The sequence below is a fragment of the Uloborus diversus genome, chromosome 9 (genome assembly GCF_026930045.1).
Source record: "Uloborus diversus isolate 005 chromosome 9, Udiv.v.3.1, whole genome shotgun sequence".
NCBI lineage: Eukaryota > Metazoa > Arthropoda > Arachnida > Araneae > Uloboridae > Uloborus > Uloborus diversus.
The window spans coordinates 65,158,241-65,171,006 of NC_072739.1; the positions used below are offsets into that span (position 1 = coordinate 65,158,241).

At 33.3% G+C, this 12,766-nt stretch overlaps 1 protein-coding gene across 1 annotated transcript in view; it reads right to left on the reverse strand.

Moving 5' to 3' along the window:
• LOC129230279 (calcitonin gene-related peptide type 1 receptor-like) overlaps positions 1-12,766 on the reverse strand; it is a 98,201-nt gene that overhangs the window by 37,995 nt on the left and 47,440 nt on the right. The window contains exons 8-10 of the mRNA XM_054864678.1: positions 6,911-7,061; positions 6,346-6,406; positions 662-728 (exon numbers count right to left, since the gene is read on the reverse strand). Of these exons, the coding sequence (XP_054720653.1) occupies positions 662-728; positions 6,346-6,406; positions 6,911-7,061 (279 nt within the window). The remainder of the gene's footprint in view (positions 1-661; positions 729-6,345; positions 6,407-6,910; positions 7,062-12,766) is intronic.

Below are 12,766 nucleotides of genomic sequence, written 5' to 3' on the forward strand. Positions count from 1 at the left end.
AGGCGACGATATATACCTAACAGCTCGTTACACCGTCCCTTATAGTTGACCATAAATCTGGAATAGTCACGGCAGAGCGGGAAGTGTCGGATAACTCTGATAAAAAGATTCCCGAGAGTGGAGGATTAAATTATTCTATTTGTTAAAATAGGGGTGAGAAAAGTGGTTTGTACGGTTATAACCTTGTGCCTATCTAAGAATGTCTTCTGTTTTAATGCAAGCATATATGAACTCGTCGAAGTGTCTTGTTATCAGAGCCAAAGCTGTGGTAAACTTCTCATTAAAGGTAACAATTACCCTCACACTGGTAGCTAAATTTACTTAGCCACACCAGTAAGAATCCGTGAATCTGTTACTGCTAACTTAGTGAGCTGAAGATAAATGCTTAGAATATGTGCTGAGAGTCACCGCCCTTTTAATGGTGCTGAGTTAATATTGTGAAAGAGCTTTTACGTAAAAAAAATGAGAATATTTTCTCTGTACGTACCATTTCTCACCTGCTTATTTCTAAGAATGTATATTTTGTTTTAACTGTAATGAAACTAATGACTTATAGAAAATGTTTTAGAGACAAAAAAAAAGTTCGCAGCACTATCTATTGAATTTTATAAAAAAGAAATATTGATCGAAAGTTAAAGTCGAACTTTTTTATGACACTTACTATTAGGCTCAAAAGGTTAAGACTGTTCGTCACCCATTCATACGGCTTGACTGGCACAGCCCAACACCTGTAAAAAATATTGCAGATTTGTATTATGAACAGCTTTACATTATGCAGATAAATGTCGGAGGGAAGGACATGAAAAGTAGCGTTCATTAAAAGTATTGGATAAAAAGTTTAACTTGGTGCTAAATTAATAATTACAAAGAATAACAAACAAACATATATTGTTCAGTAAGTTACCACCCCATAGCAAGGGTTAAGGCAGAAATACATCGCCAACTCATTCAATTCCAGCCGCGGACTGCAGTTTCGTGCTTATTAGCACTCATTAGCCCGGCATAGGAAAGTGACAGAGCTGGAGATAGGAAACCTGTTAAGGAAACCAAGAGTGCCAAACAAAATGGTAGTTAATAGAGGTTTTCTCCTCCAGTTCAGTCAATCCTATGCCGGGCTGATGAGTGCTAATAAACACGAAACTACAGTTCTCGGCTGGAATTGACTGAGAGGCGATGTAAACTTATATTGTGCTTAGTGAAAAGGCACACCATAAAGGTAATTGAAAAGACTCGGTTCAAAACTGAAAAATGCTAATTTTTATTTTTGATTATAACTCAGTTCGTAGTTTAAGGAGGCTTCCATGCAAATTCCGGCATTCTACTCGATTAATCAGAAAGATGGTTTAAAATAATAAAATAATATTTAAGGTAAAACACCAGTGCTTCAGTACTTCAAGTTTACTTTTGTACTTTGAAGAAATAAATGAACAATAATAATGTGATTTTTTGTTGGTAATTAATGTAACTATCACATTAAACCAATTGCATTCATCAGTTATTTGATTTTAAAGTAAGTAATGTAATACTTCGGATGAGAAATGTCTGATGGCCACTAATGAAATTTTTCAGATTTTGGAGTGGCTACTGCTGGATCAAATTTGAGGTTTGAGAAAAAAAATTGACAAAAATTGAACAAATTAAAATTCTGGTATTTTTTGAAATTCGGAAGGTTTAGAAAGCGTAGAGCTATAAACGTTTATTGAGTTTCAAGAGGGGCAATTAATGTTGTACATCTGTAGTTTAAAAATATACTTAACTGTGGTTACGGCTAGTGCATTTTAAACCTTGAAGTGACCACTACTGGTGTTTTACCTTAATTGTGGCACGATTCACACACAACACAAAAAGAAAATGCAGCACTATGCAAACAAGCTTCTGGAGTCTTACCTAACTCAACTTAACTCAAATATCTTATGCTCATTTCAGCATCTGTCAAAACCAAGCTGCTGTCTCAGACCAGACTAACTTACTCACTAGTTCACCTTGAGTGTTGTTTATCTCATGTAAAATTGACATAATTTGCATTTGAAACTCGGCTCTATTCTCGAAAGATTTGAATTTCCGGAAAACGTGCATTACAAAAAAAAAAAGATTGAATTAAATTATATTCTGAAAGCTATTGTGAATGTTGTGGCTAATTATACGTAAAACACAATTTTATACGGTGTGAGAAACCTTTTAATTCATCTGCTTTGTCACATTAGAGTTGTACTTTGAAACAAAAGAATCGAAGAAAGGCACATTTTTATGGCAGATGTCTTAAATAACAGATTTTCGCAGGACCAGGGAAAGTCAGTTTAGATTACTTATGCCAGCTTTAATTTTAGAAGCATATTGTTATTAATTTTATTATTATTATTACTATTATTATTTTAATTACTGTTATTATTACTATTGCTGTTGTTGTTATTGCTATTGTTATTATTATGAATGCTATAATGATTGTTATTGCGATTATTGTTGTTGTTGTTATCATTGTGATTATTATCTGTGTTGTTGTTATTATTGTTGTAAAAAATATTGTAATTATTCTTATTATTACATTTGAAAAAGTTGGTTTAAAATTGAGTTACGTATATATTTTTTTTTCAACACATGAAAACACTACTGGATCGAATTGACATATTTTAAGCATTTTTTAACGTCTTTTAGTTTTGTATGTTTTTTATTTAACCATTCATGCTGCAATTTTAATTTTTCTTTATTGTTTTAAGCCGCATTTACCAATTTTCCACGTTATTTATTATTTTAAGCGGCATTTATCCATTTTTTAAGTTATTTATTATTTTAAGCATTATTATTTCATTTCACTTCTCATTTATTATTCTAAGTAGTAATGAATCAATTTTGCATTTGATTTATTATTTCAAGAGATATACTTTTGTTTTGCATTTTATTTATCATTTTTGACATCATACTTCTATTTTACATTTTATTTATCATTTTATGTATTTATTTTATACATTTTTATTCATTAGGTTTTTATTTATTTTATACATTTTTATTTATTATTCACTTATTACTCATATTCTTTGTTTAAGTTTTAGTTATTATTTTACGAACTCATAACTTCAACTTTACGTTTTGTTTATTATTTTCTGCTCCTTTAATTTAATTTTACATTTTATTTATTATCTTAATCACTCCTGAATTAAAATATTGTTTTATTTGTAAGTTTAAACATCATATTTTAGCTGTAAATTTATTTATTATCTTAAGTATTCACAAGAGTTTTCCAATTTATTTATTATTTTAAATCTTCCTACTTCATTTTTCCACTTATTCATTATTTTTAACATCATATTTCAATATTACAATAGAATTGCAATTGGTATAACAATGTGCGCAAGTGTCTGAACTACATTTTTAAGCAAGGCGTTGCCTTGTTTCTCACACATTGGGTGATTCAATGTACAAAACCATTTCCAACGATTTGTACCCCCCCCCCCCCCCCCCCCTTGAGCTATGAGCTTACACGTACACCATTTTATGCTCAGAAAATCATGGTAATAAACCTTAATCAAAAGACAAAATTGATTCGATAAAAAAAAAGGAAAATGAGGGGGGAAGGGGGCATTTATTGAAACAAGTAAAACACAAATTAACTGGAAAACATCAACTCAAAGTACGACACTTCATTACGTAAGCGCAATAAATGTACTTCTTTTCATTACATTAAAAAACTATTTCCTATTCTATTTTCAGGAAAAACTTAGATAATTTTTTTGTAAGACCCAAAACGGAAGTACATTTCAGTTGTTACTTATTATTCTGCTAACGTTTTAATTTTAAAAATAGTAAGCTTTCATATTTGAAAATATTCAATTGAATAAATTTCACACTATCCTGATTTATACCAATCTAACATAATGCTGAACGTATAGCAATTAACAATTCGACAGATTAATATTGAATTATCGCTCTAAGCCAAATGATATTGAGTAAAATCTATTCCAGTCAAATTCCCCTGTTATAAATACACGTCATGACGCAACGTCTGGATATTGTTAGGTCAGAAAGCTAATAACCAAGTCTCTATTGATATTACTCTTAGATATATTTCGCTGTTCGGTGACAGATAATCCTATTCAAAATGAATCCAAAGAGCTGATAAAATATTCCATTTATAAGCTCCAATTAGAACGCGCGAAGGTTGATTTGAATGTGTTCAACCTGTTAAATTTATGTTCTAAGTAAGAGAAATTGGTTAAAAGGTACGATATCCAAAATTTATCAAATTCACTCCAAAAGCATTTTAATTAAACTTTTCATTATTTAAAATTACTTTTTAAGAAACGAAATTAAATATCACATTTAACTGCATATATAATTATTAGGTGCCAAGATTTTTTTTAAAAATATTTATACAAGAACATGTTTTACATAAAAAATGCTTTCAAGTGAATGTACAAGAATCCTTACAAATGAGGTAAAGGCTCCTTTTCGTGATTCTTTCCTATTTTTCGTTCTTCAATAACGTCCTATGCATTAGTCTCAGATAAAAGGTGAGCTTGTTTTAAATACGCTGGTGGACGTTTGTTAAAGACGGAGTCCAATAAGCTATGCAGCGAGTAAAAAAGTAAATGTAATTCCATGCTAAGTGAAATAAACTAATGCCAGAACTCTAGAACATTGCAATGACAATATTTCTTTGTGCTTTGAAATCCAGAAGTTGTTGAAAAGTGTTCAAAAGACGAAACGATCATTCTGGGCTGAATACGTAAAAGTGAATAAGTGTAATTACCGACCCCAGGCGTTCCGGTGTAAGATGTAAATATGGGATATGTCTACCATGGAGAGCGATGCAAGCTTCCACACGTGATGTGATGCTTTACACAACATTATCCAGCAGCTGTTGGGGTAATTTATCCCATTCTTCTTTCAGTCATGGAAGCATGGATAAGGGTGTCCTTGCCTATTGGAGGGAGTTGTAGACCAACAAAACTGTTCTTCAAAGCATCCCAAACATTTTAATTATGATTCAGATCTATAGAACGTGCTGGCCATTAGATGGGTTGAATATTTTGAGTGAGCTAGACACTGCTGGAAGATATGTTACGTTGCCATCCATGAAAATGAATTTACAGCGCACAGCTCCACAGAACACGTGAACATGAGGCAGTAAGCCTTCATAGTCTTGTTTGGAAGCACACAAACGACATACGGCCATTGATCATAACCCTACCCATACCATAACACAACTGGTGGATACTAGTCCTTTTCTTTTATGTTTGTCGGCTTGTATGCTGTACCACTCTCGTGCCAGGTGAGTTGTCGCCCACAATTAGTCGACAGACTGAACCTGCTTTCATCTGGGTGCAGTACACAAGCCCAGTCGACTTCTCTCCAAATACGTAGCTGAAGACATCATTACAAACGAGCAAAACGCTGATTTGTAGACAATGGGATGTACAAAACAAGTTGACGGGCGTATAGTCTTATTGCATTCAAACGTCTGGCTACAGTTTTTCGGGATATTTGCTTGCTTGTAGCAGCAAGAAACAACTTTGCTACCTCAGTAGCTGTGTTGCGCTGGTTCCTTTTCGTAGTTAGCACCAAGTACCAATCTTCTGCTGACGTCGTATTGCGTACGCGACCTCCCTTGTGAAATTTTCTACACATTCCATTTCTTTGAAATGATTCCCAAACTATAGAAACAACCCTGTAGCTGACGTCAAACTCCCTGGCAACATCTAAATTTTTCTGCCCTTCTTCGATACTGCCAACCATACGGCCACCCATAAAATCATCTAAGGAATGTCAGGATGGCATACCAAAATATGCAAGTTCGTCAATTCCCGTATTCTTTCAAGTCAAACTTTGCTTTTGAGCAACAATATTCATCACGCGCCCAATTCTTTATATCGCTTATCAGCGCTATCACATGACTAGCAACATCGTGAGTCTAAAATTTGCATACTCACAACACGTCTTAATGCTCCCGAACTTATGCTAATTTCCATATTTCTTTGTCTTTCATTTTATGGTTGCTATCCTTGCCATTCCCATCCGTCCTTAGCAATTGTCCACCAGTGTATAAAATGAAAGGCATCACATAGAATACTACAATTTCACTAGCAAACACCAGCGAAGATCTATCTCTATTCGTCAGTATTACATTCTGAAAGTGACGTCCGTTTTCTAGTGTGGGTTTAAAGGTATAGTGTGGATTTAAAGATACGGACTTATAGGTTGAAACATTTAGAAAATATTTCATCAAGAAGAGAAGCTAAAGAAAAATGAACCCTCTTCCAACTTTAAGTAAAACGTGATAGGCACAAGTTTTCAAACTTTACAAGTTAAATATACTAAAGTTATGTTAAATCAACAATAAAATAAACTTACTGTTCATCTGCGAAATGCCACCTCAAAAGAGCAAATGTTACGACTGGAAAAACTGGGAATACTAAAAAAAGAAAAAAATATGGCTTTAAAATTATTGTATAAACGCTCTGAATCGTCGAATAAAGTAGCGACATGTCCACCATCTTGGGACTAAACGATGCTTATCTTGCCTGCTATGCTGGAAGTAACGTGTTTTGCCTTTTGATTCTACTTTCGTATTAACTCTGTACGAGGCTTCACTTGATACACGTCTTATATCAGACTTGATACGCGTCTTTTATCAGACGATACGTGATATGCGTCTTATATCAGACGATACTTGAATCGCGTCTTATATCAGACGATACTTGATACGCGTCTTATATCAGATCTTAAGACGAGTATCCAGTGAAGCCTTGCTCTGTGTTAATACAGAAACAAAAAACACCATAATCAAGAAGCAAAACACGCTACTTTATTACAGCAGACATAGGGAAAAAAGGCATTTAGGACAGAGATGGAGGCTACTTAAGCTACGATCTAGGGCTGCAAAATTAAATCCTGTTAACAAGAGGATGCAACTTACCCCAGCCAATGAAGTAGAACATGCGCAATGACTTCTGCTCTGCAAAAGCTGCCGCTATGAGTTTGTGCAGGTAGAAACCTTCACAGAACATCCACATGTACGTACACATGCGGGAATACTTTGTCAAAATGTACAGTATCCGGCAGAAAGCCTGCAAATATACAACAACATACACTCAATGAGAGGCAAAAGTAGTTATATCTAAGTTGTAAAGTTTCTATTGAGACTAAACACAATAGGTGAAGCAAACCTAACCTGGTAGCATCAAAATGCTGTGGTTAGGATCCGCGTAACATTCACTGCCAGGTTAGGTTTGCTCCATCTACACACCAAAACTTGAGATAAAATTTGTCGTACAAAAACAAGTTTCAAAATATAGAATAGTATGTCTTTAATTTAAGTGTGGAAGATGCAAAGAAAGCAATTATTGATTTTTCATTTACCAATAATAAACGCTTCTGCTCTTGAAAGGAGTCAGATTTTGTTACAAAAAAATACATTTCCTTCTATTAACTAAATACCTAAATATACAATTTGTACCAAAAAAAAAGATATTTTTTAGAAAACTTACAAGATAGCTCGGATCTGTTTATTTTTAACTCACCTCTTTCTATCAAATTTCTAAAAACGGATCCGGTTTGTTCTAATGGAATAAAAAAGAAGCAGGACTTAAGTACTAAAAAAACTGCAGAAAGATTGAAGTGTCCTGATATTTGCTAACCTTTTTACCCATACGCTTTGGTTAACTGTCTGACAAAGATGTTTTTGGCACCAATCGAATAAAAACGATGGTCAGTTTCTGCAAGAAGATAGAAAAAATCCCAGATAGTTGACCTTCTTTAATAGTTTTATTAATTTTGCCAACTGTCTAAAAAGATTATTTGCAACAATCGAATATGAAAAAAACAGGTTCTTTAAGAAAAAAAAAACTTCTAGGCATTTACTTTCTTTAACGGAACGTAGACCTTTCTTTTATTCTGCTCCATTCCCGTAAGTCGGGTGTCAAGAAGAAAAAATGGAAGTTAAGGGGGTCCGGGACACATTTTGAAATTCTTTTTATTATATACTTTAGAGTTTTGAAATTTTTTGCACTGATTCACCATTTATTTAATAAGCAAAATCATAACTTAAATATGAAAAAAAATAATTTTTTATTAAAATTTAATTAGTTAAAAAAATGGGGTTGCTTTACATTGCTATAACTCAAAATATTCTTGATCAATTTCCAATTTTTTTAAAATAAATTAGGCACAAATATCTAAGCTTTAATTTTTATTCGGCGATTTTAAAAATATTGATTCAATAAAAAATAGTTGAAGAAAAATTCAAATATACTTTTAAAAAAAAATCATAATTTTTGCAGTAAACGTTTTTTTTTAAATTCGCCGAATAAAAATTAAAGTAAACTGTTTGAAAAAGATATGCTCCAAGTTTCATTACTTTATCTTTATCGGTTCCTGACTTATATGAGTTTGAATGCAAGAAATCGGGAAACATTGCATCATGGAGAAAAACGCGTTTAAAGTTTTAAAGTTAAGTACACATTAGTTAGGTGCATGCAACAAGAATAATTATATCTTTCGTTCTATATAAGATAGAAACAAGATTCAAACGTCCTTTTAAGCAGAAAAAAAAGGAGTAATTTTTCACATAATTAAAAAAAAATGCAAAATTTGACAATTTTTGTGTCCCGTACCCACTTAAAAATCAAATTTCGCCGACATTCTTTAATATTTAATTCATTCTTTTCTCACGGCAATCCAAAACATATGTAAAACTGTGCCAAAAACATTTTTAAAAAAGCGAGGTTTTGTGGGATGACAGAAAATTAGAGAGCTATCCCCTGTGTCGATAGTTTAACTTTTACCCTTTACCTTTTGTCCGATGTCTAAAAATTTGCGTATTTCATCAAAAGAATGAAAAGAAACACTACATTTTTCAAGTGAAAAAAAAATGAATGAAAGTGCTCTGGCCTTCAATATTTTAACCCCTTACGTTCTATCAATTATTAAAAAAGTTATGATTTGAGCCAAAAGAGCTGGAAAGAAAACCAGTGATTTTAGACAAAAGAAAAATAAGTACTCAAGAAGTTCTGTTATGAATGAGTTTACGTAAATCAGTTGTGTGAATTCGTTATTTATAAACATGTGGGTTTGAGTTTATGTATATGTATAGATTAAAATTAGTTTTTACGTACTTTCTCGAATGCTTTTGAAAGCACTTGATACAATTATATTAGGCCACAAAACTGTCATAATTTAATTATCCTTAATGATCGAGTTTAACGCAAATAATACTTCTCAAATTAACTTTCATTGGTATTTCCGAGGATCAAATAATTTGTGAGTTCTCTGCAAGCGCAGAAATGGATTTGGAGTTAATTGGATTAGACAATTACAAGATGCCGATGATTAACAACGAATAAAATGTGTCATGATCAGTTATAAACGCGTTTGATCTGCAATTTTTAATTTAAATTTATTACCTAGTTACGAGTTACGTGAACATGAATTACTCAAATTTTAAGTGGATTACTGTAGTAGCCTGGCTACCGGGAATTATTTGTAGGCACAAAATTCTAACTTATGTTGAATTTTATTCACGAAGCGACAAGAGAAGGAAAAGACTGGAGGAGGTTTCGTGGTGATTTCGACACGGAGCAAATCTTTGTTGGCAACTTTCTGAGATTGCCGTTGGGTCTATATAATTTAATGAATGGGCTCACGAGTAGCCAATTAGTAATTGTTAGGGCGTCACTAAGTTCATTATTGGAAACACTTTTATCCACAGGAGCAAGAGTTGTTTATTGCGCCTTGACGTAAAATAGAATCCAAAAGCTGTCATTGATGGTGTAGAGTCATAATATAGGGTGACAATTAAATAGCTTTATAATAATAATAAAAAAAAAAACTTGACAACGTTGGAACTTTCAGAAAGATTCAACTAAAACTTGGCTGAATTCAGGATTTTTTTGTTTTTTTTTTTGTTTTTTGACCATGTGCATTATTGTTATTATTTTGGTAAAAAGAAAGAGAACTGTTTCTAATTGCGTACCGATTTTTTTAGGCCAATAATAACCCGATTCGCACCAAGAGCGCCCCGAACTTAAAATTTTGGGAGAGCAGAAATTCTCATTTTGCCGAATGGATTTCCCTATTTGACCAAATGATGATCCTTTTGGTGAAAGGAACTCCAAATTTCGTCGAATTAATGATAATTTCTGCACCTCAGAGCCAGAGTGTCGTAAGTCCAAAAAATGCGATTTTCTTTTTATTAGTGCATTGTATGAGGTAACCTATTCCGCATCGAGCCATGTGAACGAAATTCTTTTTAAAAAAATCCTTTTCATTTTTTTACCAGGGTTAAAAGAGCGTGCGTCCCATCCATTACCTGCGCCAGAAAAAAGTTTTTCCTCTCTACTGTAAAATTATCATAATGTGACTTTCGTTCCTCTGGCTCTGAGGTACTGATTTTGCTAAATGGCCAAATTTCGCCAAACAATAATAATTTTACCAAACAGAACTCCAAATTTTGCCGAATGATAATTTTGCATAGTCGTCACACAATATTTGCCGAATAAAGAAACTTTTGTGAGGTCCCATTGTCCTTCCGTGACCTCCAATCGGGCAGACCCTGATTGGGACTATACGGAATTTCGCAGCCGTGGACACGCTAAAGAAACTGGTCCAAGTATTATACCAATTAAACTTTTGCCAAGGACGATATGTGAAAATTTAAGAAGAAGAAAAGAGAGAATCTGCTTAATAATGTCCAAAACGTTTTGGATTTCTAAAAGATGTAGCTCATATAGAATAAGGATATTAGGCACCAATAAAGTGTCCTCATCGCACCAATAAAGTAACTGATGGCCTGGTAAAGTAACTGATGGCCTGGAAGAGCATTCTGGGAATCGATGCTCGCAATAGGACACTATAGATGACTGAATGGTTGGACACTGAATTTTTTGAATACTACTCTGGTACCTCATTTTTGTGACATACATTAAAAACAATTTCACGAAAATTACTTCCAAACCTATTCAACACTGCCGTTCAGGGGATCATCGAAAGTATAGATCAATTGACACGCGAGTTTTGCAGAATTGTGATTCGCCTACGCCACATCATATCTATTAATAGTAAACATATCGGACACGTCATAAATTAAATCTGAATATCTGTATTTGCTTTTAAGGTTTAAATAAAATTTTTGAACCAAATAGTTTTTGAAAATGTTAATTTTTATTTCACATAGCTGAATAGATGTTAACTTGTTACAGTTTACAGGGCGGATGAGTTATCTGCGGCTTTCTTGATTTTTATATGACCTCCACGCAAAGGGATTAGAGATTTTTTTATATAAGGTCTCAAAACTGTATCACGAGCAGTTGAAAATTAAAAACTGCTAGCAATCTCTGAAGCAAGATGAAATCAAAGACGAGATTTATTCAAGGAAAAAAAAGCATGTGTATATTCAGTGAATTCTACAGTAACTTCCTGTTATATGTCGCTAATACGCTAGCCAGGTGGAGTGAAACAGCGCGTATAAAAAATGTAGTGAAATTTATTAGCTTACACGCGGAAAAGATGTTAGCTATACGTGAAGTCATCTGCGTAAAATATGAGGCTTAAACAACGTCATCTTTGTGAGCAATTTATTACAGAAATTTAAGCACTTTTAAGATTTATGAAACTTTTCTGTAGTTTTTTTGCTTGTTTCCTAAGCAAAAAAAAAAAAACACGAAGCTCGAAACGTGGAGGATTCATGTGTATAAAATTCCACTACCATCCCACACTTTCTCTTTTAACTTTTAAATTAATTACCTCACCAAGCTTTCAGACATTTAATTTTGGTTTCACATTTATGTAATGAAAACCATATGATATTTTTGATCTTATGAGTACTTCTCGCGTGTCGTTGTCTCACACCGTATTTGCTATTTCAGTAACTAGTTTGTGTAACTACTTCCTTATAAAGGGTTCGGAGATCTTAAAGTATCATTTTTCAAAAGAAGCGTCTGAAATCAGTTTTTTAATTTCGTCGTCATAGCAATTTGTTTAAGTGGTGATTTAGTGAACGCAACAGAAGTTACGTCAGTTTGATTAAAACATTCGTCTGCTTCAAGTTCAATACTGCAGTCTTGAATGGGGTAGTTTCCAAAATTTTAAAAGTTTTTTTTTCTGAAAGAGCATGTTTAAAAACATAGGATCTGACCATGTTTAAGTTAAATATTTTTTAAAAAATACTTAAATCGGAGCTCTTTCATTGTTTACGGCTTCTGCCGATGACATCACAAATAATGAAATGCCATTCAGTGTTGCCATTCACAGTGCAAAATACTTAATTCGCATCTTTACTCACGTGTATTGGCAACGATATGGTTGATAGCAAGCGTAGAGCGCAATATTTAATTCGCTTCTTGATTATCGAAACGTGGAAACGCGGTACAAAGACGCGTCAAAGTGCATCATTTGTGACGTCATCAAGACCACGTCTTGTTTGAAAATTCGGAAATTATAAAAAACTAATTTAAAAAAAACTGTTGGGAAAATGAAAGTATTTTCTGAGTCCATGAGTCCATGTTTTTTTTTTTTGGGGGGGGGGGGCTCATTCTATCCATTTCAATGACTAAAAGTAGTACTGTATTACTTTTCACTGAAGGAAACCACCCCATTCAAGTATTTCCCAATGCTTTACATTTGTTCACACTTTAAAATGTTTCGAAGCTCTAATTAACTTCCTTGAAAACTATAATCCGGAGCAGGGGGTTTATGACTTCTTCAAACATACACACACACTACAACCACCACCACACACACACCACCACACACATTAGCATTCTAGGATTGGCAATTT